The sequence below is a fragment of the Bombus vosnesenskii genome, unplaced genomic scaffold (genome assembly GCF_011952255.1).
Source record: "Bombus vosnesenskii isolate JDL3184/JDL3185 unplaced genomic scaffold, Bvos_JDL3184-5_v1.1 scf7180000013265, whole genome shotgun sequence".
Lineage (NCBI taxonomy): Eukaryota > Metazoa > Arthropoda > Insecta > Hymenoptera > Apidae > Bombus > Bombus vosnesenskii.
Genome location: NW_022882925.1, coordinates 2,455,671 through 2,479,613, shown reverse-complemented (window position 1 = coordinate 2,479,613; position 23,943 = coordinate 2,455,671). Strand labels below are relative to the sequence as shown.

At 41.1% G+C, this 23,943-nt stretch overlaps 1 protein-coding gene across 4 annotated transcripts in view; it reads right to left on the bottom strand.

The window, feature by feature from the left end:
- The window catches only part of LOC117243443, a 122,714-nt gene that overhangs the window by 18,997 nt on the left and 79,774 nt on the right, over positions 1–23,943 (bottom strand). For all 4 annotated transcript variants that reach the window (XM_033510946.1, XM_033510945.1, XM_033510947.1 and 1 more), the window contains one exon: positions 17,203–17,266. In XM_033510946.1, the coding sequence (XP_033366837.1) occupies positions 17,203–17,266 (64 nt within the window). The remainder of the gene's footprint in view (positions 1–17,202; positions 17,267–23,943) is intronic.

Genomic DNA, 23,943 nt, shown 5'->3' with positions numbered 1-23,943 from the left:
AGCGGACCAAACGAGTTCCAGATTGGCTAAGCAACCGTCACGATGGAATTGCGAAATTATCTTTAAAGAAACACGTCCTTCCTGGTGAAGGAATTTAGTTTCACCGCGTTGAAAATAACTTCGTCCGTTCGATTATATTGCTGCTGGCTTGAAACGAAGATTCATGACAAATTATTAGAGCGTGTGCTCCAAAGTTCCACAAAGTCCCATAACGCGCATTGATTTACGAGATCGCGTGTCCGATAACTTTCGAATATTCCCCGAGAGCGAGTGGCTGTTAGCCTTAACAAGGCAGTTCGACGAGTGCGTAACGAGCGAGGACTATTATTAAGTGCACCGCCACGCTCTATCGATGCCCGGTGGCGTTTCTGTCTCCGTTCCGAGCCACGACAGACTGGATCTACCCTTCCTCTGATCACCTTCTTCCGGAAAAACCTCATATTTTTAACCCTTTAAAGAGCCTCACCTCTTTCAACGACCAATGAATCAATTATTTACATCGCAGAACTCTTTCCTTTCATCTTGTCAATTAATAACAAAATTTACAACGCTGCTAATATCTAGGACGAAATTAATAACTACTCGAAACTTAAGCAAGAGAAATTTAATTTAGTATCTAATTAGTAGTTTTTGTGTAGTTATTTACGACTAGACGGTGAATTATTTTCAGAAAAATATGAATTTGTATAAATATCAGCGACATAACAATTTCACCAATATAATATCAGCTGCTTCCTGCAGAAGACCCATTTGCGAATGAATAGACGCAAAAAAAGAAGCGGCTGAACTATTTTTCGGAAATTAGATTTTAATCTGAAGGAATTACTCTAGAATCTATAGAGATTTCAAGAGCAAAGTGTAACTATGATGTCTGAATAGCGAAGATATAGAGAATATTCGTGCATCAATGTGGATGAAGGGTGGCTGCGAGCGTAGATATATAGAAAGGGCGGTCGAGGGTTCTCGAGGGTGAACAGTGGTAAGAGAGAATTTTCAAAGAGCGCAGCGAATGTCTAACGAATTTTAAAGTGCGAATAAAGAGCGAGTACTCGAAGAATTTGGCCAAGTATGTGTTTCTTGCGACGTATTCAAGTACGTGTCCCTACGACGAATTTTCGTTTCTTGCAAAATGATGGTAAATATTCCGATTGATTTTGATAGGAGTTTGATTCGTGAGCTCTTTGATCGTGGAGTTATTAAGTGAAATATGGAGTCGGGGAATTGATCCAACGACGGGCAAGCGTGGGAAAGCGAAATTGAAATTGGGGCTCTCGTTGACCTCTTCATTGCTCGGACTCGGTCTTCTTTCTTCTCGCTTTTTAACTCGATCTTCTTAACTCTTTAATTCATAATAAGTCGTTTCCTTCGACTTGCACTCCATTCATTGCATTCGAATGTTTCTGCTCCTGCTATAAAATATTCCGTCTGATTGTTACAAGTCAAAATCACTCGAACGATAACTCGATGACAATAGAATCTAAATATTCTTCCCTCTTCAACCTTTCACTTGTGCTTCATACGTGGTAATTTAACAACATGTATATATAACAATAAAATATTTCTGTTCTTATTGAAAATGTTTCTCTTAATTGTTGGAGACTTAAAAGCTCCTGAAAGCTATTTTCTTTAAATGGACAACTCGATGACAATCAGACTTTCTTAAGTGATTTCAATTCCTTCACCTTGTGAGTTTTATGTATTATAAGAATTCTAATAGTATTATTAAATCTTTTTACTCTCAGAATGTTCCTCTGCAATGTTAAACATTTAAACGATTCAAGACATTTCGCTTTAGACCTAAATCTTCTTAACTCTTTTCTGCTTAATGAATCATTTCCTTTGACTAGTGCTTCATATATATGTAGATATGACAGGAAATCTAACAACGTTGTCTGATATTTCTGCTCAAATTAAAAATATTCCTTCTAATTGTTGAAAACATAAATAATTCCAAACATCTTTCCCTTAGATGCGACAATTCGTTGACGATAGGGTTCAGAGATTCGAGGCGTTTCTTTCTTCTTTCCCTTTTTTTCAACGATACAAATGCTACCCCGCCAGAGTGCCTTGTCCGTTCGGTTCGTCGATCGGCTATTTTTCAACCAGCCATTGGCAGCCCGGACGATTTCGAAAGACCGAGGGTCGGCGTCGGGGTAATTAAATTTAGAATATTTTTTAAATTTCTCCGATTCCACTCGAATGATTTGGCACGTGGTCGCTCTCTTGTCTCCGCCTCGTATAGAGAAGAAGAAGAAGAAAGAAGCAGTGAAACCATCAACGGATGGAGGGGAAAAAGCGCGAAGGGAAAACAGAGGATCGATTCTTCGCGAACCTCTTGCAAAACCTTGTTGAGTGCTGACAGTAGCGTAACCATCGATTTTGCAAACGGAATTTTCCCTAAACGAAACACCTGAACTACTTGCGCAATATCAAACCAACGAGCTAATAAAAGAATCATCTCACGCGACTTTGCGAATGACTCACTAACACCTACACGATTTGCACTATTTTCACGCGTTACTCTTCTTCCTATCTTCTGGCCAATTTCACAGATACGCACTAGTTTCATTAATTCGAAAGGAGCTCGTAGCAGAATCTCATTTGTTGGAACGAAATTCTAATTAAAATCTCTGTAGTTGTTGCGATGGTCATTTTCTCGTATAAACTTTATAAGTTTAAAAAAGATGATATCGTATTATTTGTGTAGATGTTGAATTCACTTATTTGAACATAAACTCATATTATACGAATGATAAATAATATATGTATATAGTGAGAAAAATTGATGAACTTCCATTAAATGGACTTCAATTCGTTATACGAATTTGATACTCTAGGAATACTGCGAATAACACAGGGTGATACAACCCTCAATCATGTAATATATCGCAAGAAAATCAGATCTACTTTCTGGATGATCGACTTTCAGTCGTTAACATGATAAATTCTTTCCAATTCGAAGATTGAGAGTTTATTTTGAAGCAGGAGGGCTAATGAAGAATGCGGTAAACCTCGATTATGCAATGTATTGCAGTAAAAAAGGAATTCTGATTATAAGCTAGAAGAATCTTTTCATTTCGAAGATCGAAAACTCATTTTGATACAGTTATTGATATATTTCGTCATTCGTAACGAAACATTAATTAATATCCATCCAGCTAAATTCTGTTCGAACGGAATCCATTTATTTGACTTCCTATTGCATGACTAAAAAATAACAATGATAAAGAAATCCGATGAATCACTATTATACGAACTCCAGCTGCCTGGAACCTTCGCCTCCGGACAAGTTCAGAGAAATGGAATTCCTATTATAATTTAATTCAAGTTGCTGCGGATAATATTCCCTGAAATCGAAATTTCCTCGGGGAGAACGATGTGTCGAACGATTCGACTGCGGTTGTTTCCCGTGCCCCCTGCAAGACCCCTCTGTCACGGCCCTGACCCTCCGGAGTTCTCCGGCCGTTTTAGTTCTTGGCCTAGGGCTAAAACAATCGGCGCGGTTCGTGGTCTTGGTCTCGGTCCTCTTGCTCGGTCGTTTCCACCGACGGTGCGACGTTCTCTTCTTTTTTCTCGCTTTTCGCCAAGCGCGAAATAACAGAGAAGGCGGGCAGAGGAGGACGGGACGAGTCGGCGGCCGTGCAAGCGAGAGAGGAAGAGGCGGCGGAGGGCCAGCTTCAACAGCTAACTCGAATTACTAAAGCGCCGAAGAGCAACGGCTTTAAGCGACTTATGGCGAACCGAGAGGAACGACGCGGGATAAAGCCGGGAAGAAAGCTCGATTTATTAACGACACGACGCGACGCCACGCTCTCTCGCTCTCTGTGATTTTCTCGACCGGCGAGGAAATTGATTTACGGGGTTACTTCCCCGAATCATCGTACCACTGGCCGGAAATTCGGCCAAGTTATGGACAACGAAGGTATGCGACCGTCGAGAGAACGTGGTTTTTTCGTTCTTTGATGGAACGACCATCGAGAGAACGTAGTTGTTTTCGTTGTTCGATCGAACGGCCACCACTTAGAGAAGGAAAACTCGAGCGTAATGGATACTAATAACGCGATGAATTATTAATCCGTATACTGTTAAGATCTGTATCTTTTAATTACGGATGTTTCCCGTTTCTTCTTGCGTGAATCCTCGCCATCAACGTGATTCCATTGCGGAATGTGATTTGGAGAGGGAGAGGAAATGAACTACTCGAGATAAGAATTGGTAATTGATTGCAGATCAAAAAGATTTTTATATGATCGATGGTGTAAAGGAAGATGTTGAAACAGATTTTTGATAGTCCGTTGAACAGTTGAGTTTGGAAATGATTTTCTATTGGAGCAATTAGAAAGATAAAAATTCTAAGTTAATTAATAGCAAAGGCATTATTTTTTAAATAGATGATGACAGAGTTTATGTATCTATTCAGAGCAAACAAGAGATTCTAGAGCTTGAATAGAATTCTGAATCACGTCTGATATATCTATTTATTAGTCATAGACCATCGTTTCATCTATGATATATTCCAATCTTCGATACGTTGAATGCATTAGAAACGTGCAGAAATTGCTTCAAACAATTCATGGACAAAAGAACGAGTCCCTTAAGAAAACGATCATGAAGCTACCTAACAAATAACAAAGAAACAATACATACACTTGAATAAATTACCAACTTCATAGAGATACATCCCTTTAAATTCATTCTAAATTTCGATTACGAAGAATTTCATTTGATGGATAAAAATCTTCCATATCAAGTGTGTAGTTCAGAAGAAGAATAGTTCAGTGAATAAAAATGTGTCCATAGCAAGCATAATAATCAGAAAAGAATCATGAATTTCAAGTACGTGGTTCATATATGGTACACGAGATTGTTTCTTGGTAGCTGGCCTGTCATCGCGTGCTTAAAATGAACGAAATGGCCCATTACTGGCTCTGGTACAGTGGATAAAGAACGAAGGTATACCGAGTAATCCAGTAAAACGCAGAAAAACACTTTCTCAACGGAGTTTGCCCCTTTTCTTCCAAGAGCGGCTCGCGATCTTCCGACCCCTTTTCCTCCCGTTTCGCGATTATATTCTCGAAATAGTCAACCGGATGCCGGCCGACAGCTCGCGGATATTCCGTATATTTCTGGCTACGCTTTTTCCAACGAAAACGAAGAAAACCGACTGGGTCGATTTTGAAAGAAACAATCCCCTTCTTCTCGTTTGAAAATACACGTAAACAATATAGATGGGAAAATGTATGATAAAGAAGAAATGGAATGTGAGTTTGGAAAAGAATCTGTACGAGTTCTATTTGCAGAAGAATCATGCATTGAAAGATTCGATCGACACACCGTGTAATTTTCTTCTCTCGATTCCAGTTCCAAGCTCATCCATGACGATGGACTCATGGCTACTGGCTGTCTTCATACGGACACGCGATTCATCTGCTCGGTTCATTAAAGAGATACAACGAAAACGAAGACAAACCATGAAATCAGAGTAGAAGATTGAGGAAATGATTAAACAAAATTACGAGCGGTGTATTTAATATGCTTTCGTTTTGTGTTTTTTAATGTGCTAATTGAACGAATGTAGAATTCTGCTTGAAAATTGCAAATTGAAATCCCAGAACCCGTAGGTGTACCCCGAGACTTCACGTTTTATGCGGTTTAACGTGTGCAAAACTGTTCGAAGGGTTTCGGATTAAGCGCTTTCCGCGTGGCTGGACGAGCATGGCGTCTGAATTACTTCGTGAAAATCGATAATACACTCCTCTCCATAATGCTGTCGGCGTACGGCAGCTGTTAAAGTGTTTGACAAATCGCCCCTTTGTACGAATCCACCCATATCGGTTCAAAACTGCTTGGTGTATCTAACCTCGATTTCTACTTCCCACTATAACAAAAAAATCGCTCTTTAAACAGAAAGAATTCAAAGGGATGATATTTTCTTTGCGAAATGCAGAGCGATTCCCGGTAAAAAAATTTCACAGTACAAAGGGAAAGCTCCAATATAAATGACATTTATTTGAACGAAACTGTACTGTCCGATTAGATGGACTTTTAGAGGCTGAATCTACTTGTTTGCGTGTGAATTCCTAGTATAAGAAGAAAAATCATAAACAGTGGGAGGATCACTTTCAGTGTATGATCTCCAATTACATAAACTATCTGGTCTTTCAAAAGTCCATATAAACAGAATTCTACTGTAGTGTCTTCGACAGCATTTACTAGCAGATAAATACTTTTACATTATGTATATGATATCAACGAATACTAGACCATTGTTAAATGATTTTTCCATCGTATTAAGAACACATTGGCACAATATTATGGAGTACACCGTAATGTTATCATTTTTCGAAAATTATGGTATAGTTACACTTTTCATGTACGCAAGGAACATTAAACTATCATACAGTTTCATAAGCAGAATATAAGAATAATTTCAAGTACCAGTATACTAAATAAATTGATATGGACATATTTGCCCCCCAATAAATTGTTCTGGTAAATGATTATTTAATATCAGACCTACTTAGTCATACAATTATATCATTTGTGGATCTTGGAAATGGACGTCCAAGCAGGATCCCACGCGTTACGAAACCGCCTGCATAACAATCGACCTGGGATCGTTGGAGTTCCAACGAAAACGCTGAGGGATTCGCGAACAGGGTCGGGGCAGAGAGAGAGGAGGATCGTTTTGCTCGAAACCGGAATATTTCTTCTCCCTTTCCGGTGATTCTGGAATCCGAGACGGACGCTGGCCGCGCGCGCGTTCTTTTTCTCGTTGTCCGGCGTTCCCTTTTTCCTGACGGGATTCGACGGGTCTTACGGGGCCTGGCCGCGGGGAAAAAAGGGCCCCGGCTAATTAATAGAGCCGGATTGAGGAGCCAACCGACGCGGAGGATCGACGACTCTCAGGCCCGTACGAAAAATAAAATGCGCCCCCTCCCCCTCTCGAGTAAATTAACAGAGTGGAGAGCGAGCTGCCGCGAGCTAATTAATAGAGCAGCCAAACGGAAGAAGAAGGGAGATGCCAGGAAGCAAGAGAAGGATATAGTTGGACCATGGGGTATCTCTGGTCTTCTCGTTCCTCTCTTGTCTATCTCTTTCGTTTTCGCCCCTTTTTTGCGCACGAGCAACCATCCAAAGGATCGCGGTCCTTCGACGATGGTCTTGTTTCCCTGGGCCACGTTCGAGAGCATGCTGGCTCGCCTTTTATGAATCGATTCGATTTATATTCCCGCGCGTATAAATATTTAAGTATGTAATTAAACGGCTCCTCTGGCTCGACCGCGGCCGTTGAAAACGCGCTGTAAAAGGAGAAACGCGAACGTAATGATACGTCTGTCGATCGATTACGAATGGAAATCTCGCGCCAATTCCTAGGCATCCGCAGAGTGAATAATCGTGAATAATTTTCAGCCGCGCACGGTGGTTCGCTCCCCGTTAAGACGGATTCGATGTTTCTTCTCGATACAGTCGATTATCGAGCCGGCGGACTATCATGTTTATCGCAGCAACGTGAAATTCCCCTCATTTGATGGTCTTTCGTTCGCTCGAGGATAACTTGAGGAAGAAAAGTAGCGAAGATAAGAAAGATGTTGTACTGTTTGGAAAATTTGTAAGAAAAATTTAAAGACAACTTACGAGAGTTTAAAACAAGAAGAGAATCGCCATTATGTAGAATTCTAGTGCACCATTCGAGAGAAGAAAAGCGGAGTTATGCCAAACATGATAGAGCGATATACCATTTGTATGATACTATGATAAGGACTGACTTTAAGACGATTATTTGAAGAAATGTATAGACAAAAGAAACGAATGTAAAAATCGAAGTGATATGGAAGAGGATTCACAAAATCAATATTTTATTGAATAATACATAGTCTTTTTCGATGTCTTCCTACTAATCAAGCAGTTCTTCACTTCTTCAAAGAATCATTTGTCTTTCTCAATACGAATTCCTCTAAGTAGTTAATGCAAGTTTTCAAGTCTTACAACTATTCTAATTTCTTCAGCTCTGAAAAATTTGATAAAAGCTAGACTGCGTTATAGTTGAACGTTCCAACACAATCAACTAATCAGCTGATAAAAATCCCTTAAAGCATACAAAAGGGAAAGCGGGGGGACCCATCTTCTTCTTCTTTTTACGGATGGCATTTTCATTCGGCGGTTCTCCACATCAGAAAATAGGAATATTTAATAGCCATGAGGGCTACCGCCATGATATGTGCCAAATTGGCAGTCAAAACACAGAGGCGCCTAGTTGACTGACGACCACCACATCCTTGCCACCCTTCAGGAGAAGAGGCACGCTATACGTCCGAAAAATCAGATTTCGGAAAATACGGGCGCCGGGATTCGAATCCGGGTCCCGAACGTTCGTACCCTAAGGCGCTAACCACTGCGTTGCCGTCGTCCGGTAGTTCAACGTTCCAACAAATGTCGTCTTATTGAGAACCGAAATCTTTCGAACGAAAAACGATATTGCTTCCAAACTTAATAATTAAATACTTAACAGAGAAACTCATGATTGGGCACTGCGAATTTTTATGCATTTGAAGATACAAGATCGCACATAATGCACACAGTATGAAAAAAGATTATATAAAATATCTGAAGTATAATGTTTTCTATAATATTTGGTAAGTGAAACAATTTTCTATCAAGTACCTTCGCTGTCAAAAAAATCAATTGTATACTCTCAAAAGCATAAATCTGCATAAAAACCCGCAGTGTGTTCATGATAAATTTCTTCCGATTCTACCAATTGAAGAATTCTATCAAAACCTATCCTGACGTAGGATACATTAACTATTGAACGCTATACAAGCTTTCTGAGCAACCTAATAGTTTTATTTCTTTGCTTCTCCGTTCCCTCGCTATAATTAACGCGAGAGCAGACCAAGGAGGCGAGCGGGGGTTGAGAGTAACAGAGGCTAAGATATCTGGCAATAAAAGTGGCGAGTTCGAAAAGGGAATTGCGAAAGCAAGTGCACCGCAATGTTAGTTGGCCGCTTGATTGGCCCCGATCGCCTTTGTATCGGGAAACAAACGATTGGCAATCGCATGCCGTCCTCGAAACTCAGGAATCCATCGTTGCTCGATCAAACGATACTTCGCCCCCTTCACGCCTTCTTCTAACCCCCTTCTACGATCAAGCGTATTTCAGATCATGTGCAACACGCCCCTCTGCCCCGTTTCATCCACATCATGCTTCGTTTCGGTTTTGCCCGTCCTCGTTTTTTCCTGGCCGACGTTTCGCGATTTTTCAGCCGCCAAGAATACACGACTTTATCTCACCGCGCAGTCGATTAACTAATCGATCCTTCTAATTTCGAGCTGTCGCGAACCTTGAAACCGGTATCTCCGATCGAGTTTTTTTAGCCTCAGCCAGTGGAAACTCGTTATACGATTTCAATATAACGTCGTGTTATTTTTAATAGTATTCTGTTATATTTTTATAATAAAAGAATCTAATTCTATCGATAATATATAGCGTGCGAGCCGGTCAAGTGGTCCAAGTGATTAACTCTTCGCTTTTTGAAATTCTTAAAATGTTAGCGAGCTTTGATCGATGCTGATTACCTTACATGCGTATAATTTCATCCATCTTCTTTAGTTTCTGGTTTATCCAATTAACTGATTAGACAAATAAGAGGCTCGTATACATCATCATTACTTATTCTCGTTAATGGCTGATCAAGAATTAAATTTCATCATAGATGCGTAACTATTATCCACGATTTCAGCTATCCATGGAGAACTGTGCAACCTATGCCACGGATTTAATTTGATTCGGCTGTATTCCAGAAAGTCCCAACGGGCGGACATAGTCGAATGAAATAGCGGGATGATCCGCGCGCGGAATTTCCAACCGGATCCGTTTTTACGAGAAGTGAAAGAGGGGGTGGGTGGAGCGCCACCAGTGCGGCATTTTGCGGAAAAATGTGTTTCTTTTGTCGGTATGCCCGATAGCATCGATGGGCCAAAAGCTAGTAAGGGGATCAGCGGACACCGCGCGCTGAAAGAACGGAACGAGGAGGATCCTCGCGGTCGCGGCACAGGAGAACGAGGAGAGGAAAGAGGACACGGGGGAGGATGGAGAAGAGCGAAAAATTAGGGACGGCATTCCGTTTGTGTACCGATGCATTTCGGTGACCGTTCAGCGGCCGTGGACGTTCCTTTTAATGCGATCGCGATTCCGCGAGCAGTAAGAAATTAATAAAAAGTTGAGGAACGATAAATTAGGCCGGCGACGAGACGGCGCGAGAAGCGGCTGACGAGGGGAGGGAACACGGACGCCGCGGAAAGAATACCGGTGAACGAGAAGGGGACCGACCAGGCCAGTCAGGGCGATAATAAATTTCAAATATAAATAATAAAATTTCCAATCTGCCTGGCTTTCGAGCAGTTTTTTCCCAGGGGACCGACTATGCATCTAACTCGACCGCATTGTTTCGCTTCCACAGTGAAATTCGCTGTTCTACCCTCGCTTAGTTTGTCCCTTCTCCGAATTCTTTTTACTTCGTTGACAATGAACGAAACACGTCTGAGATTTTCGGCGAGAGTTTCATTAATTCGTCCCACTTCGCCTTTTTTTGCGACCAAGGCTGTGAACATACAGATAAGCGGTTAGTAACAATATTGGCATGCGGAGCATTGGCATTGGTTGTGCCATCACTTGCTTTGCCGCTTACCGCTCTGTATGCTCGCGTTCTAAGAGAGTACGAAGATTTAAATAAAATTATAGGTGAATTATAAATTTGTTGAACACAGAGGCTGTGTACGTTTTGCGATATACCAAGTGCATTTGAATTTACGATCTCCTGTGGCTGGCGAGATCAAAAGGGTCTTTAATTATTTTTTATCGCGCCGCATCCACCTCGGGGCCAACCGAGTCAAAGATCTCGAACGCGGTCCTCCTCAAACAGTCGCAAGGAATTTCAATCAGTCCCAGACGGTTCACGAGTGTTAGCGAAATTAGAAACACAATCGGTCCGAGGGCCGAGGTAAAAGGGAGAGAAAAAAGGGTTGGAAAAAAGAGAAGGAGAATAAAAAAAAATAGAGGAACGACGCCCATGTCGTAAGAGTTTAATGTTTATGCATGGGCTGCGAAACGAGCCGAGCCGAAGAATAATGCATCTGTAACCAATTATGCGGAGAGGGGCCGGCGCGAGAGAGCCAGGCGAGAAGGAAACCAGCGACAAGAAATCGCCGGTATCTACTTGTCAAATATTTACTTAACCGTTAATTCGCTGAATTTCAACCCCCTTTTTCGAGTAATGGCTGGCGCCCGTAGATATTTCTCGGAGATGTTTTTAATCAACCATGAAATTCGCTTCCATGTTCGAGGGTGTCCCTGTTAAATATCGAGCTGCTTGAGCAATCATTTCTTGACCGTCTTGTATATTAATCTTTCATTTTGTAATATTGAAATTAGAATATTTTCTGTACTAATTATTTTTTGGCACAAATAGTGTAATATATTATCATATAAATTGCTGTACCTGTTATACTTTTTATACAACACTTCTTGGACATTTTAATGTTAAAATAACATTCATTATTTTGGTATACATAATTTAATATCGTTTTACAGGAATGACAAGTTGCAGAAACATTGCACAAAAACCGGCAGCATTTTTTGGTATATATATATAGTACGAAATAGCTTTTATTAATAGAAAAATGGTATTTCCTTGGTCACTTCAATTTTTTCGTTAAGGATAAACATAATTCTATACTACAGAGAACGTATACGTCAGCTTTCGGTTTACCCAATACTTGGGAACGTATACGTACTTTTAGAATACAAGATTCTAATACAGCATATCTAAAAAATATGTGATACTGTTTAAAAAATGAAACTTAAGCTTCGCATGTTCCTTGCACGTCTACCTATACTAAACTAACATCAAATTACCGCCGTCAATACAATTCTACGTCAACTCATTTTACATGTGAAACATTCCTTTCAAACACTAAATAATTTATGAATTATTTGTCACCGTATACGCATAAACCAATCTATAAATAAACTTGCATGTCAGAAAGGAGAAGATTACCGAAAATCCGACTAGTCATTCACATTTCATCCCAGAACTACATTCTTCCGGAGCGAGCAGCTTTTGGGACTGGTGTAATTCCTTAAAAATGCAGCTCTTCAAATAAAAGGAAGCGAGAGTGGTCCCCTAAATCCGTTTTCACGGCAACCGCATAAGTCAGGAACGATTTTTCTCAAAGCCTGGCTGCTCTCTTGGCGACTGCGTTATGACATATATATGGTCCTTAAAGGGGGGCCCATTGGTGGGGGTGGTGGAACGTCGAGGAACGATGGTAGGGAGAAACGACTATGGAGAAAGAAAGAAAGAGAAATAAGGCCCCGAAGGGTCCGTGGCTCCGAGTATATGCAGAGAACGCGGTGCACCAGTTATTTATTGTAGCTCCCGTTTATGCTTTATTTGTTATTTGCCTGGTCGGCTGGCTCGGCTTGACTGCCAGCCCACGTAGGTGTACGAGAACCTCTACGAGGGTACCTTATCTACCTTCCAGACATGCGTTACACAGCCGTTCGTTCGCCGAGATGAGCCAGATTCGCATAATTGGCCGCTTAATACGGTGCATTTTTATCCCGGTCGACGAACGTGCAACCCCGCCGATCGAATAGAATTTTTTCCTCCTCCTTCTCCTCCGTATGTGCACGATGATTAAATCCTTCGCGGGTCTGATTTGTTAATCACCGTAACACGAAGTTAATGAGATTTTCTTGGAAAGCGGACAGATATACGATGTGGAACACGATTTTCATTTTTCTCGCGAGTCTAGCTACTTATACACTTTGACAACGAGTAAAATCGTGCATCGATTGGAAACTCTTATCTGGATTAATAGAATTTTACGTCGTGTCGAGGATCGATATTTGAAACGTGCGTACTACACGAGCTACGTAACATGATCGTAAAGAACAGTAAAGTGGCACGGAGTTGTTCAATTAATGCTTATCGCGCACTAACTGTACGTAACCGGGACAATTTTCGGCGGATGTTCGGTATATTAATGCAACAGAAGGATGCACGGGATAAGTCGGGGATCTGTTAATTAAATTGTATTTGATACGAATTAATGACCGCGCGTATCATCGTGCCTGTTAAACCATCCGTCGTAAATGATTGTCGAACAGGTGCAGCACGGCAGACGTGGTTCACGGATGTCGGCGGTAATTGTTCCAGTCGTAAATTGCTTGTAATTGTTTAAAGCCCGTCCGTGGCATTCTACGTAACGCGTGTTCGCTGAAATTTCGATGCGGACCGTAATCGAAGGCTGGCGAGCCGAGGGCCAGCGGGTCGCGGATAATCAATTAAGCTTCGTTTGTACATCCAGGGAATGGTAGTCGTATATAAACGTGGAACAATTGCTTACAGAGCGAGGGATCTTCGAATCCCTCGTAATATCTTGTCATCGTTGACTACATGATAAAGATCAAGATGCATGCACTGACAGCGACTTGATATCTCGCAAACTTTTCGATCGCATTTATAACGCTTTTACCTTCATGAACGATATATAAATATTTAAAGACCTGTTTTCAAGAAATTTTAGTCCGCGAGCGAGTTGTCCGCAATCAAGAAATTAACGAAAATGAACTCTCCTCATAATAGACATTTAAGATCATCACTGAATCATTGAAAACGACAATTTGATATATCTCGAATCGCACTCCTCTTTTCTTGATTCTATTGCACATTAGAATTACCAGCTCATAGAGTACACGATTGATATCGCATTCTCAATTCTCAAATGACTTACTTCAATAAGTAAATTCGTCGCCAGAAGATGACATAAATAATCGTATTCTAAGGTAAATTTATAGAAACGGTGTTTGTTGGAGAACGTCGTTGGAGAGGAAACGACGGAAGCGGTAAACTATCGTGGCGACTGCATCGACGCGCTGCACACACGCTCGCCGATGGTTAAGTCATCTGTGGCGTAAACGGCGCTCTGAAGAGCGCACGTAAATGCAAGGTGGTGGGTAACGTGAACGTGGAACAACGTGGTGAAGAGAAGTCGCGGAGAGTCCAGAGAGGTAGGAACCGAGATGGATAGGAGGGCGAAGGAAAGCACTTCCCTCGTTCGAAGGAGACTCTAAAAGATGGTCCAGCGATGAGACATTGTAACACGAGGGGCAAGAAGAAGGCCGGGGTGGGGAGGGGTGGGGAGGGGGGAGAGGGGCCGAAGACACCGCGAGAAAGAGAGAATAATGCGTTAAAGCAGCAAGCAGCAACTACTCTAATTGGCCACTTTGTCCATTTATTCGATTTATTTAAATTATGGGACAATTGACAGTAGGCATTCTATTTTTTAAATCTCCCCGGCCAACCGGTTGATTGGGCGAGATTGGCGTGAGACACTGGCCCCACAGATTCCCCAGTTGTGGGCTTAATCAGCTTTGATTGCTGCCCTCTCTCTCTCTTTCCCTCTTTCTCCTTCTGCGCCGCCGCTCTCCCTCGCTCTTTCCTTCTTTCTCTTCTGGCCATCTGTCGCACCGTCTCTGTCTCGCCGACTCATATTCTTTCTCCCTCTCCCCTTTTTTTCCTTTCTCGTTGCGGGGCGAGTAGTACAACGACGAACCCGAGCGAACAACGCACAATTTTATTTTATTCGGTTTGAACCGCGGATCTCGCGACGAGCTTAATATCGTCCGGGAGCGCGAGAGACGTTGATTGGCCGATCCGAAATTGTGGGAATGTGTCTCTGGATAACAGAGACACCGAGCGAGGCCGCCCACTCTTCTCTTTCTCTCTCTCTCTCCCTCACACATACACACACCCCTCCCCCTTCTTCGGCCCTCCTTTGTCAAACGATTACCATAATTTCCGCTGTCAGTTCTGATTCGTTTCTTCGTTTTCAACTGAAAACCTCGTCGTCGAGCGCGCGACTCGACGCCCGAGTGCAGACATCGAACCGTGTGAGCATAAGCGAAAGAGAAATAGGCGACAAGGAATCCGCGCATTGCTAATAAAACGAAGGAATCAACGAGACACAACGCAATAGGTAGACAGACGTTGAAGCTGGCGTATTTATAAACGAGTATCGACGGGATTACGTAACGTCTCGATCCTATCCCCGCGATGTCCTATAATTAATGAAATTCTCATCGAGTCACTGACTTCTCGATTCTATAGCCAATCGATCGTGGTGCTTCGTGGCCGATCTAAAATTAACTCGTGTCGTTAGAACGTCACTGGGACCTCTTTTGCTAGGGACTTTTTCGTCTCGTTGCATGCAGCTCGTTTAGGAATCTCTTTGCTCCAACATCTGACGTAACCTTTCTTCTAGAAACATTCTTATTCATCGAGGAATAGCCTAACTATATATCCTAGATAATCGCGACAATACATCGCACCATTAGTCTTCCTCTAAATCTAAAATTCTGATTAAAAATCGACAAAATTGTCGTGATATCCTCATTTCATCTATCATCAATATAATCAAACTTAGAGATAAATTTAAACAATTACGAAATTTGTAAAATCCTCATCATCCAAGAATAACCTAACTGTACATCGTAAGTAAACGCGGCACGATCTATCATATCGTTTAACGAAAATCTTTAACGATAAAAGGGCGATAAAATGCCTCGTTGAGAATCGATAGAATTTTTCTAAAATCCTCATCATCCCTATTGTCAATGACCATAACGATGTTTCTTCATCGATATGTGACATAATTTTTCTGAACGGAGTATATTGGGGTGGTGGGTGTGTATGGGGGACCTGCATGAATCCGTTTCCACGCACGGTCTTCCTCTCTTTCCCGATCGTCCGCGGCCACGCAAACCCCCTTCAGCCCCCTCGTGGGACCCACTTGCGCTCATCCCATTTCCTTGATAATTCCCATAATGCTGTGGGCGGATATTCCAATAAAGGGGGAAGAGCCCCAGGCCACAAAACGCTGAAAGCATGGGACACGACTCGTTTCGTCAGGTTGCACACGATTTACGAGCCTGCACCGATTCAATCGAATAAATAGAAGGCGAGACGCGTGTGCGTCCTTCGTTTCCAGACGAGATTCACGGACCGGTCACGTGGCCGTGGGAATTGATAATTGGTCCAGGGATACGGGACCATCGTGTCCAAGACGATTTGAACGATTTCGGGAAAACACAATGTGCTCCAAAATCTTCGAAATCGTGATTCGGAACAAAGTAGGAAACGAACTTCTGATACAGTTTCTATGATCGAAGAGCTCATGACAAGAACAACCCTTGTGCATGTTTGTCTTCATCCAGGAGAGCAAAAGAATTTCTCTTGAATATATTTTAAAGGGAAAATTTTTGTTAATAATTTCCAATGTATCTGTAATTGTATCTAATTATAACAAAGAAGTGAAGTTGTCAATCTCGTAATGTCAATTCTACCATGTTGAATTTTAGCTTCTAATTACTAGAATACATTGTTATCAAAGAAGTCGAAAGATCCGACGAGAGTAGTTCTTGTTATGAACTGTCCAATTTTGTACAAGAAACTTCAAATCACAGACTCGGATACTCTTTGATTATTCGGTGTCGAAATTATGAACCACCTGTTGAGTCTGACTCATCCCTCTAACGAAGTAAATGCAAACGTACTATTGGAAAAACGATTGAAGCTTTCAAAACCGCGAACGAATGAGCATGACCTTCGGTGTAACAAGAGATTTTTATCGAAATAATTGAAAAGAAATAGAGCAAATTGATGGATTTAAACAAAATACGCGATTTCCCAGTGTAAATAAACGAACATTTTTATCGAATGTATGGCAACAGGATTTTATCGCAACAATTAAAAAACAGAGCAAACAGGCTGATTTAAACAAGTATGCGGACATTCGAGCGTAAATGAATTAAGACTTTCATCTTAGGTGCGATAACAGGTTTCTGGTTCTGGAATAATTAAAAAGGAATGGGACAAATAGGCTGGTTTCAAGCACAGATCGTTGTCGATTTCAACGTGCACCGCTCGCGACCCCTTGCCTGCCCTCCGCCCACCCCCGCGTCGCCGACCGACCGATATCTTTTCCTTTTGTTTTCCCCGTTGCACCTTTCTTTTTCTGTATCCCTCCCTTCCTGTCTGCTTGCCGGTTGGCGCAGGGTCGTCGAACGGCGGAGACTCGATTTGAATCTAATTACGATCCCGATAATTCCGTAAGGAGGCGGAAATAGTAACTCACCGGAAACCTTCGGGTCAGCTGCCTCCACCTTCATCGCCGCCAGGCTCGCTATTGTCGGCGGTACCTAAAAGAAAATACATTACGATGTACAATGCACCAGCATGCTCAGGGCCGTGCTCGCGATGGGGACGAAAGGGGGGGAGTCGCCCACGCAACACGAATGGGGGAGAGACGGAGCGCGCCTCTATGAATCCGCGACACGTGTCGTTAAAAAGTTGAATGCCTCCAAATTATCCGGGGCACGAGATCTTTTGGGAAAACCTGGTTACCCTAACTAGGAGGCTGCGACTTTCTACGTGTCGATCTGCAGGGTGTCCTAGGGTATAAGTAAAGAGGACAGTTTTTATTTCTCACAGGATGTAACCTAATGGCAAAATTAGTGAAAGGCTGATCCATTATGATCGTGCATCAAAGGATATTATGACACACTTGTTTTGGTTATAATTTTACGAAATTGGTTTACGATTTAAGAAACTTCTTATCTGACTCATATGAGTCGAAGAGGGAAAGTTCTAAGCACGGTAGGTTATGAAAGCATTCGAACACTTGCAAAAATGTTTTATGAATATATTATAACATATATTATGTGCGTCATACGGAACACTTTGAAATTTTATTAGCACTATAATGACACCCGACTATCAAAATTATATTGGTAAATATATATATATTTAGTTATCCACACATAAAATAGTGAAGTTCGAGACGATATTAGTATTGAAATAGGGGCATTAATTCTTTGTATTTCGTATTTTCATTATAATTTCTTAGCGAAATTGTAAATGACCATTTATTATTTAGCACTTTATGGTCATTTTCAATGAACATCTTTTGATTATAGCCATAGAACGCAATGATAAATTTTGCCTGTTAAACGATAGGGCATCCTGCCCTAAATAAAGGATGCTCTTTGAGAGGCTTTTTTCCTTTTATAAGACCGGTACACTTTGGTGTAATAAAATAAATCTTTGAATTGCTCTAAATTGAGCTCCGTGTGGACCATTCGTCTCCCCTTCTTCTTCGTAGCGGAACTTTCATTTGTCTAGAATATCTTCAATTAAAGATGGTTTCGTGTGTACGATAGGTACTGTGAGAAATTCCAGGAATTAACCTTTAGTCGGCGATTTTTCGCGATGACAGAAATTGCGCCTTTATCGTTACGACATCCTCTCTTCGAGACGTTATGCGAAACGGAAACGGCTTCCGGTTCCCCAAAAACTTTCAAGTACGAGGTATAGGGTCATCGACCTTCGAAATGCAATGTGCAAATGTGTGTCAAGAACAACTGCAGGAAAATGCGTTTCAAACCACGTTTTCGATTAAGATTTCTGATTTCGGAGAACAAATTCATTTTATTAGTGATGTTTTCCTTCACATCTATCACAATTCTTCTGTTAAGTTTACGGACTAATCCTTTGACAATTTCCTATATTTCCGTGTATCAGATTTAATAAATACGTAAAATTTCAATTTTTTATAGGAAATAGAAATAAATAATTGAACTTACGTATGATGAAATTTAAACCTTTATATCATTTTTTACTTTTATTACTGTTTTTGTTGCATATATTTTCGTTTTATGTATTTGTCGCATATCCTAGAAATTTCCAAATAACACACACATACACGTTAAATCTCAAAAGCTTGAGACTGAGGCAGAAAAATTCAAAGAGAATTAAAATATCGTCAGAGGATAAAAGATTAAATTTATAATGCTATATTCGTCTGTTTGGTCAAGTCTCTCTCGAACAACGTTGTAAAAGATTTGAACGTGGGACAAACGAAGGAAGAGAAAAAAATCAGAATATCGACGGTGTGATGCTCGAAAGGGACGCCAGTTGTCCGGAAGCCCCATCGCGGTGCAAATTATTCGAATCCTGTACGATTTCCGAAGCCGTATCTGCGATGCCGATCCGTGGCGTCGTTGAATTTATAAAGCGATTGCCACATCGTGTGTTCATCGTGTTTGTCTTGCGTGTCTTCTTTTCCTCCCATTTCCATTTTCAGCCAAAGGGGTCGATTTTCTTTTCTGTTTCTGCTTTCCCGCGGAGAGAACGCGGCTCACGTGCACGGCAATCGCGTTCCACCGATCCCGTGGCCAACGATCCACCATTTATATTCTATGCTCATAATTATCGTCGACCTTCGATGCCCAATATTACGGATCGCTGTGCGGATCGCATGGCAATGCGCAACAAAGAATGTTTCGCGGCCATTTTCACGGGAAATCGATCGATAAGTCGACAAATTCAGGGAAGAGCGCGGAAATTCCAAGATTCTAAGCTTGTTGACGATTTTTCAACGCGCACAGAGTGAATACTTTATCGCGGATGACGCGATGCACAGTATGTTTCGTAACCGTTTCTATGAAAAATCGATTGATGCTCTAGATTGTATTGGGAAGAACACTTATTCGATTCTAGATCTTTCGATGAGTTTTAAACTCACAGACAATCCATATGTATCCAAATTATATTTTTTTTTTTTTTTTTTAGTAATTCTAAGAAGAGAAAATCGATGGATGAGTGAACAAATTCGAAAAGAAGCGAGTAAATTTTAATATCGCGAACGTTCCGACGATTTATCGAAACGCAGAAAGCGAACACGAGTATTTCAATTTTGATTTATGTTCGTCGTGGACAGTTTAATGACTAAAACGGGGAATAATTAATTAAGGTTTCGAGACCTTCTGCAGATTCTACCGAGTAGTTGCGTTCTATCCTTGGGTGATTCACGTCGCCAGAATGCCGCGCAAACGTGACAGAATTTGACTGGTAGACGGAATCACGGATAGCATGAGAATTTTTGTCGTATGAGACACTCGGCTAATCCGTGTCATAAAGCGTGTCCCCCCGGTTGCTTCTTTCCTTTAATGGCCAGCGATAATGTTTGAAAAGAATATTCAGAAGAGAAGACAACATATGTATGTAAGATAACCGGAAGAAGCGTGCGACCACCACAAAGGGGAAAGAAACCAGCGAAAAGGAACCAGCCCCCTTTCCAGACATCGAAAAGTCAGTACGTGCGCCACAAAGCAGATTTCGATTGCAGAGTGGCCCACCATAGGGGTTTCATAGGGAGTCCCATAGGAGGTACCATGCGAAACTCGATGTATAAGGAAGAAAGGCAAGAGAAGAAAAGGAGGACGAGGAAGAGAGCCAGAGGAAGGAAGCAACGATCGTAGAAACAAATAGAAAATACTATACAACGGTTACGTGTATACGTATATGTATGTGCATGTTGGTTAAGAAGACGACAACGACGACAAGAGAGGAGGAAGAAGAAGATCGGCCACGAAAAGAATGAGCGAAGAATCGAGCAAGAGAAAGAGGAGAGGGTAAAAGAAGAGCGTTCCAGAGTTAGAGGGAGAGAGAAAAGAGAGAGAAGAATACGGAGGGTAGGAGGAGCGCATGGGGGGAGGGCGAAGAGGGAACCGGGAGAGTATAGAGGTATATGAGAAAACAATAGAGCTGATTTGCAAACAATAGAATAACGTTAAGAGTCGAGTATTATACGCCGTTGTTACTTCTTGTGCCATAACGCCGGAGAGCATATGCCCATTAATATTCAAAGGCGAAAATAATGTAAACGACACGACAAAAATCGGGGGAATAATTTCAATTCTCCCCGTATGGGATTCCATCGTGGCGATACACCGAGCCTCCCGGGCCATTTCGTGTCTCTTCTTTGGCCACGTACACATGTATATTTAGCTCGACTTGCACACCGCCGCCCGGTACACAGCGAGACCGATGCAAACGCCGACCTATCGTTTCCCGTGAATTTCCCTCCATTCGAACAGTCATCGCCATAAACAGAGGTTTTCTCGCGAATCGTTTGAATGGGGTGGTTGCACGAGCGGTTTACATTCTATATTTAGAATCCCTGGTCATCAGTTACATAGGAATTTGCACCACTACATTTTCCACGTTTCCCAATCTTTTTAGTAAAATCGTTCAATTTATTGTTATCGTGCGTTCCTATTTCTTAAGATTATAGGAATATACGTCGCACGAGTAAACTGCTTTCGTGTCCGATAAATTCCGATTTTTATTTAGCATTATTAGATTTTAGAACAATTGCAGATTTCTTTTTAAGAGAATAAATTGTATAAAAAGGCTGAAATTGAGAATTGTTTTATCTATCTACATATTGTGGTATCGTATCGTATTATACGTTGAGTAACTTTTAGTAATTCTTCGATTCCTCCCAAGAAAAATCGATAAAATCCTGACGTAACATATTCGTTTATAGCTTCGCGGTTCTCTATTGGGTTCAACTTTGTACCCTTTATGGCATTCTGTAATGATCAAACTACAAAAAAATTTATCCGCGCTAAGTGTAGATAATGGAGTGGGTGACGTAATAATTTTCAATTATTCTCTTCTATTCTATCCAATTTGGTTTCCGTTCTGTGTTTCTTTAAATATTGGAGCTGCTTCCTTATTGCAGCGAACCCTACAATTCTATCTACAACATCTGCGTTATTCGTATAATTTTTATCACAGGACAAAATACTAGGCTCCTTATTGTTAGGCTATTCAAGGTGTGGTGCGAATCTTGATTTACTCGCAAATACTATATGATACTATATGCATGAAGATTCCTCGTGATATTCACGAGGCTGTTCCAAGTTACTGGAATAACCCGTGTATGAAACTTGTATATCGAATGTAGGGTGTGTCGAAGGATGGCGTAGAATGTTAATTGTTCTTTTAGAAAGTTAATTCCCCGACGCCTGACGTAATGTTTCTCACCCAAACCGAACCATCGGCGATTTTTTCTCTTTTCTTGCCTGGCGATTTGAACAATCCTACTTCAGACGTTTTATTAGTCATTGTGAAAATGCAATCACATTAAAACCAAGTTTCTTTCCGTTCGAGTCGGTCGTCCATCATTTTTCGAAGCGATTTCAAAGCGAACTCAATTTCGAGACGATTGTTAGCAGCCTACACGCGATAAGATAAACCGAAGAATCTGTCCAAATTTTATGGTGACCGGGCTTTTTATCGTTGGATAAAATCGAATTGCTTGTCCTTTTTTCCTGCCCCTCGATACGATTCTGTACGCGTGCGCAGTGCGAATCGAGGGGAAAGGAATCATTGTTCTCTCGATTATTTCATGGGAACACGTCTGAACGAATTAAGGTCAAGAATCAGGGACTCTCGGAGATTACGGCAATGCATATCGAGGGACAAATTATGATTAGTTGGTTCGTGGTTCCAGGAACCCCTGAATTATTCTAGCGTAGCTACGCGTTTCCCGCTGGAATGCCACAGACTTTTACGAGTCTGTCGACGAGTCATCATTGAGCCATCAAAGAGACACGATGATTCACTGCCCATCGTCGCTAGAACCTTCTATTATTTTTCGTCGATAATATTTTCCAATTATTTTTAGGCGAACTACGATGTTTTACCCGCTCGGAGAATGTTATTTTAAAACGACGAAGGTACAGTAGTGCGCAAAAATTGTTGGCTATTTACTGCTGCTCTTCTTAATTAAAATATTCCACCTAGCACCTAGTGTTTCGTTTGTCGGAAAGTAAATCGATCAACTCTATTTTTTAATGGTTTCTCAGTCGTATTACATATCTACACGATTAACGTACGAGTTTCAAGAAACGAATGACTAATACAAGTTCATGGCCATTTGATCGTAGTTTCTCTGACTCTTCAATTTTTTAAAAGTATTTTAATAAATTGTGTCGAACTAAATCGTAATACGAATTAATTCGTATCGAATTAAATATCCAACAAATATAGAACAATTTTAGAGCGAGCCAAAAAAATGGATGTCAAAAACGTAAATAAATTTAGAACAGAATGGCAGATATTTTTGTCATCGAGGGACCAGAAGATCATACAATATATTGCTTACCTCAAATGAATTAATATTTTCTTCATCGAACAACGAAGTAATTCTTGAACTAACCACTTCTTCGAATAAAATAACAAAAATTAAACACAACATCGAGTATCTTTGTATTCATTCATAATAGCAAAACATTTTGACAGATGGCATCAAACCTGTGCACAGCAGGTACTATAGTTCTAAACTAGATCTAAAATATGATGCTAAAATACGACTCATTTCTCTATAGAACTATTCGATTGCCATCGAAGTAGTTGAAGAAACGAAACGAGAACTAGCTAACGATGGAAACGAAACGATTTCGCGCAGAGTCAACTCTGCATACATCATCGAGTCATCAATGCAGCGTGCTGTAACATGTTCTTGGATGTAGTTCAATTTCACGGAACAACGAACCGCGACCAACTAGATTTATATTGCATCGTGGCAAATTTTCTACACAAAAAGACATAGAAATGAAAATAAACTGCAATTCGATATCTGCATCTGCAGCTTTTTCGCGGCAGAAATCTTTTCCTGATTTCATTTGAAGCGTAAAAAAAAGAAACCTGTTGGCATTTGTAAAAACATCGAAGAAATCGCAATGAGAATAAATTAGTTGGCAGATTTGGTTTACAAGGGAAACGGCAATCAACGGGTCGAGTCAATTAAGGAAAGCTTTTAAACCGCGAACAAGATTTCACGGTGAATTAGTTATCTCGGGTATTGCGTGAGCCAGTCACCAATAAATTGAGATAATTATTTTCATATAATTGGCACGGCGTGTATGGATCTTGGCGTTGGTCATTAAAGTGGAAACAAGTTGAACGAAATCCAACCGCTGTAGCAGATGCTCGCGGCATGTTGACAATCCGGTGTCACGTCATC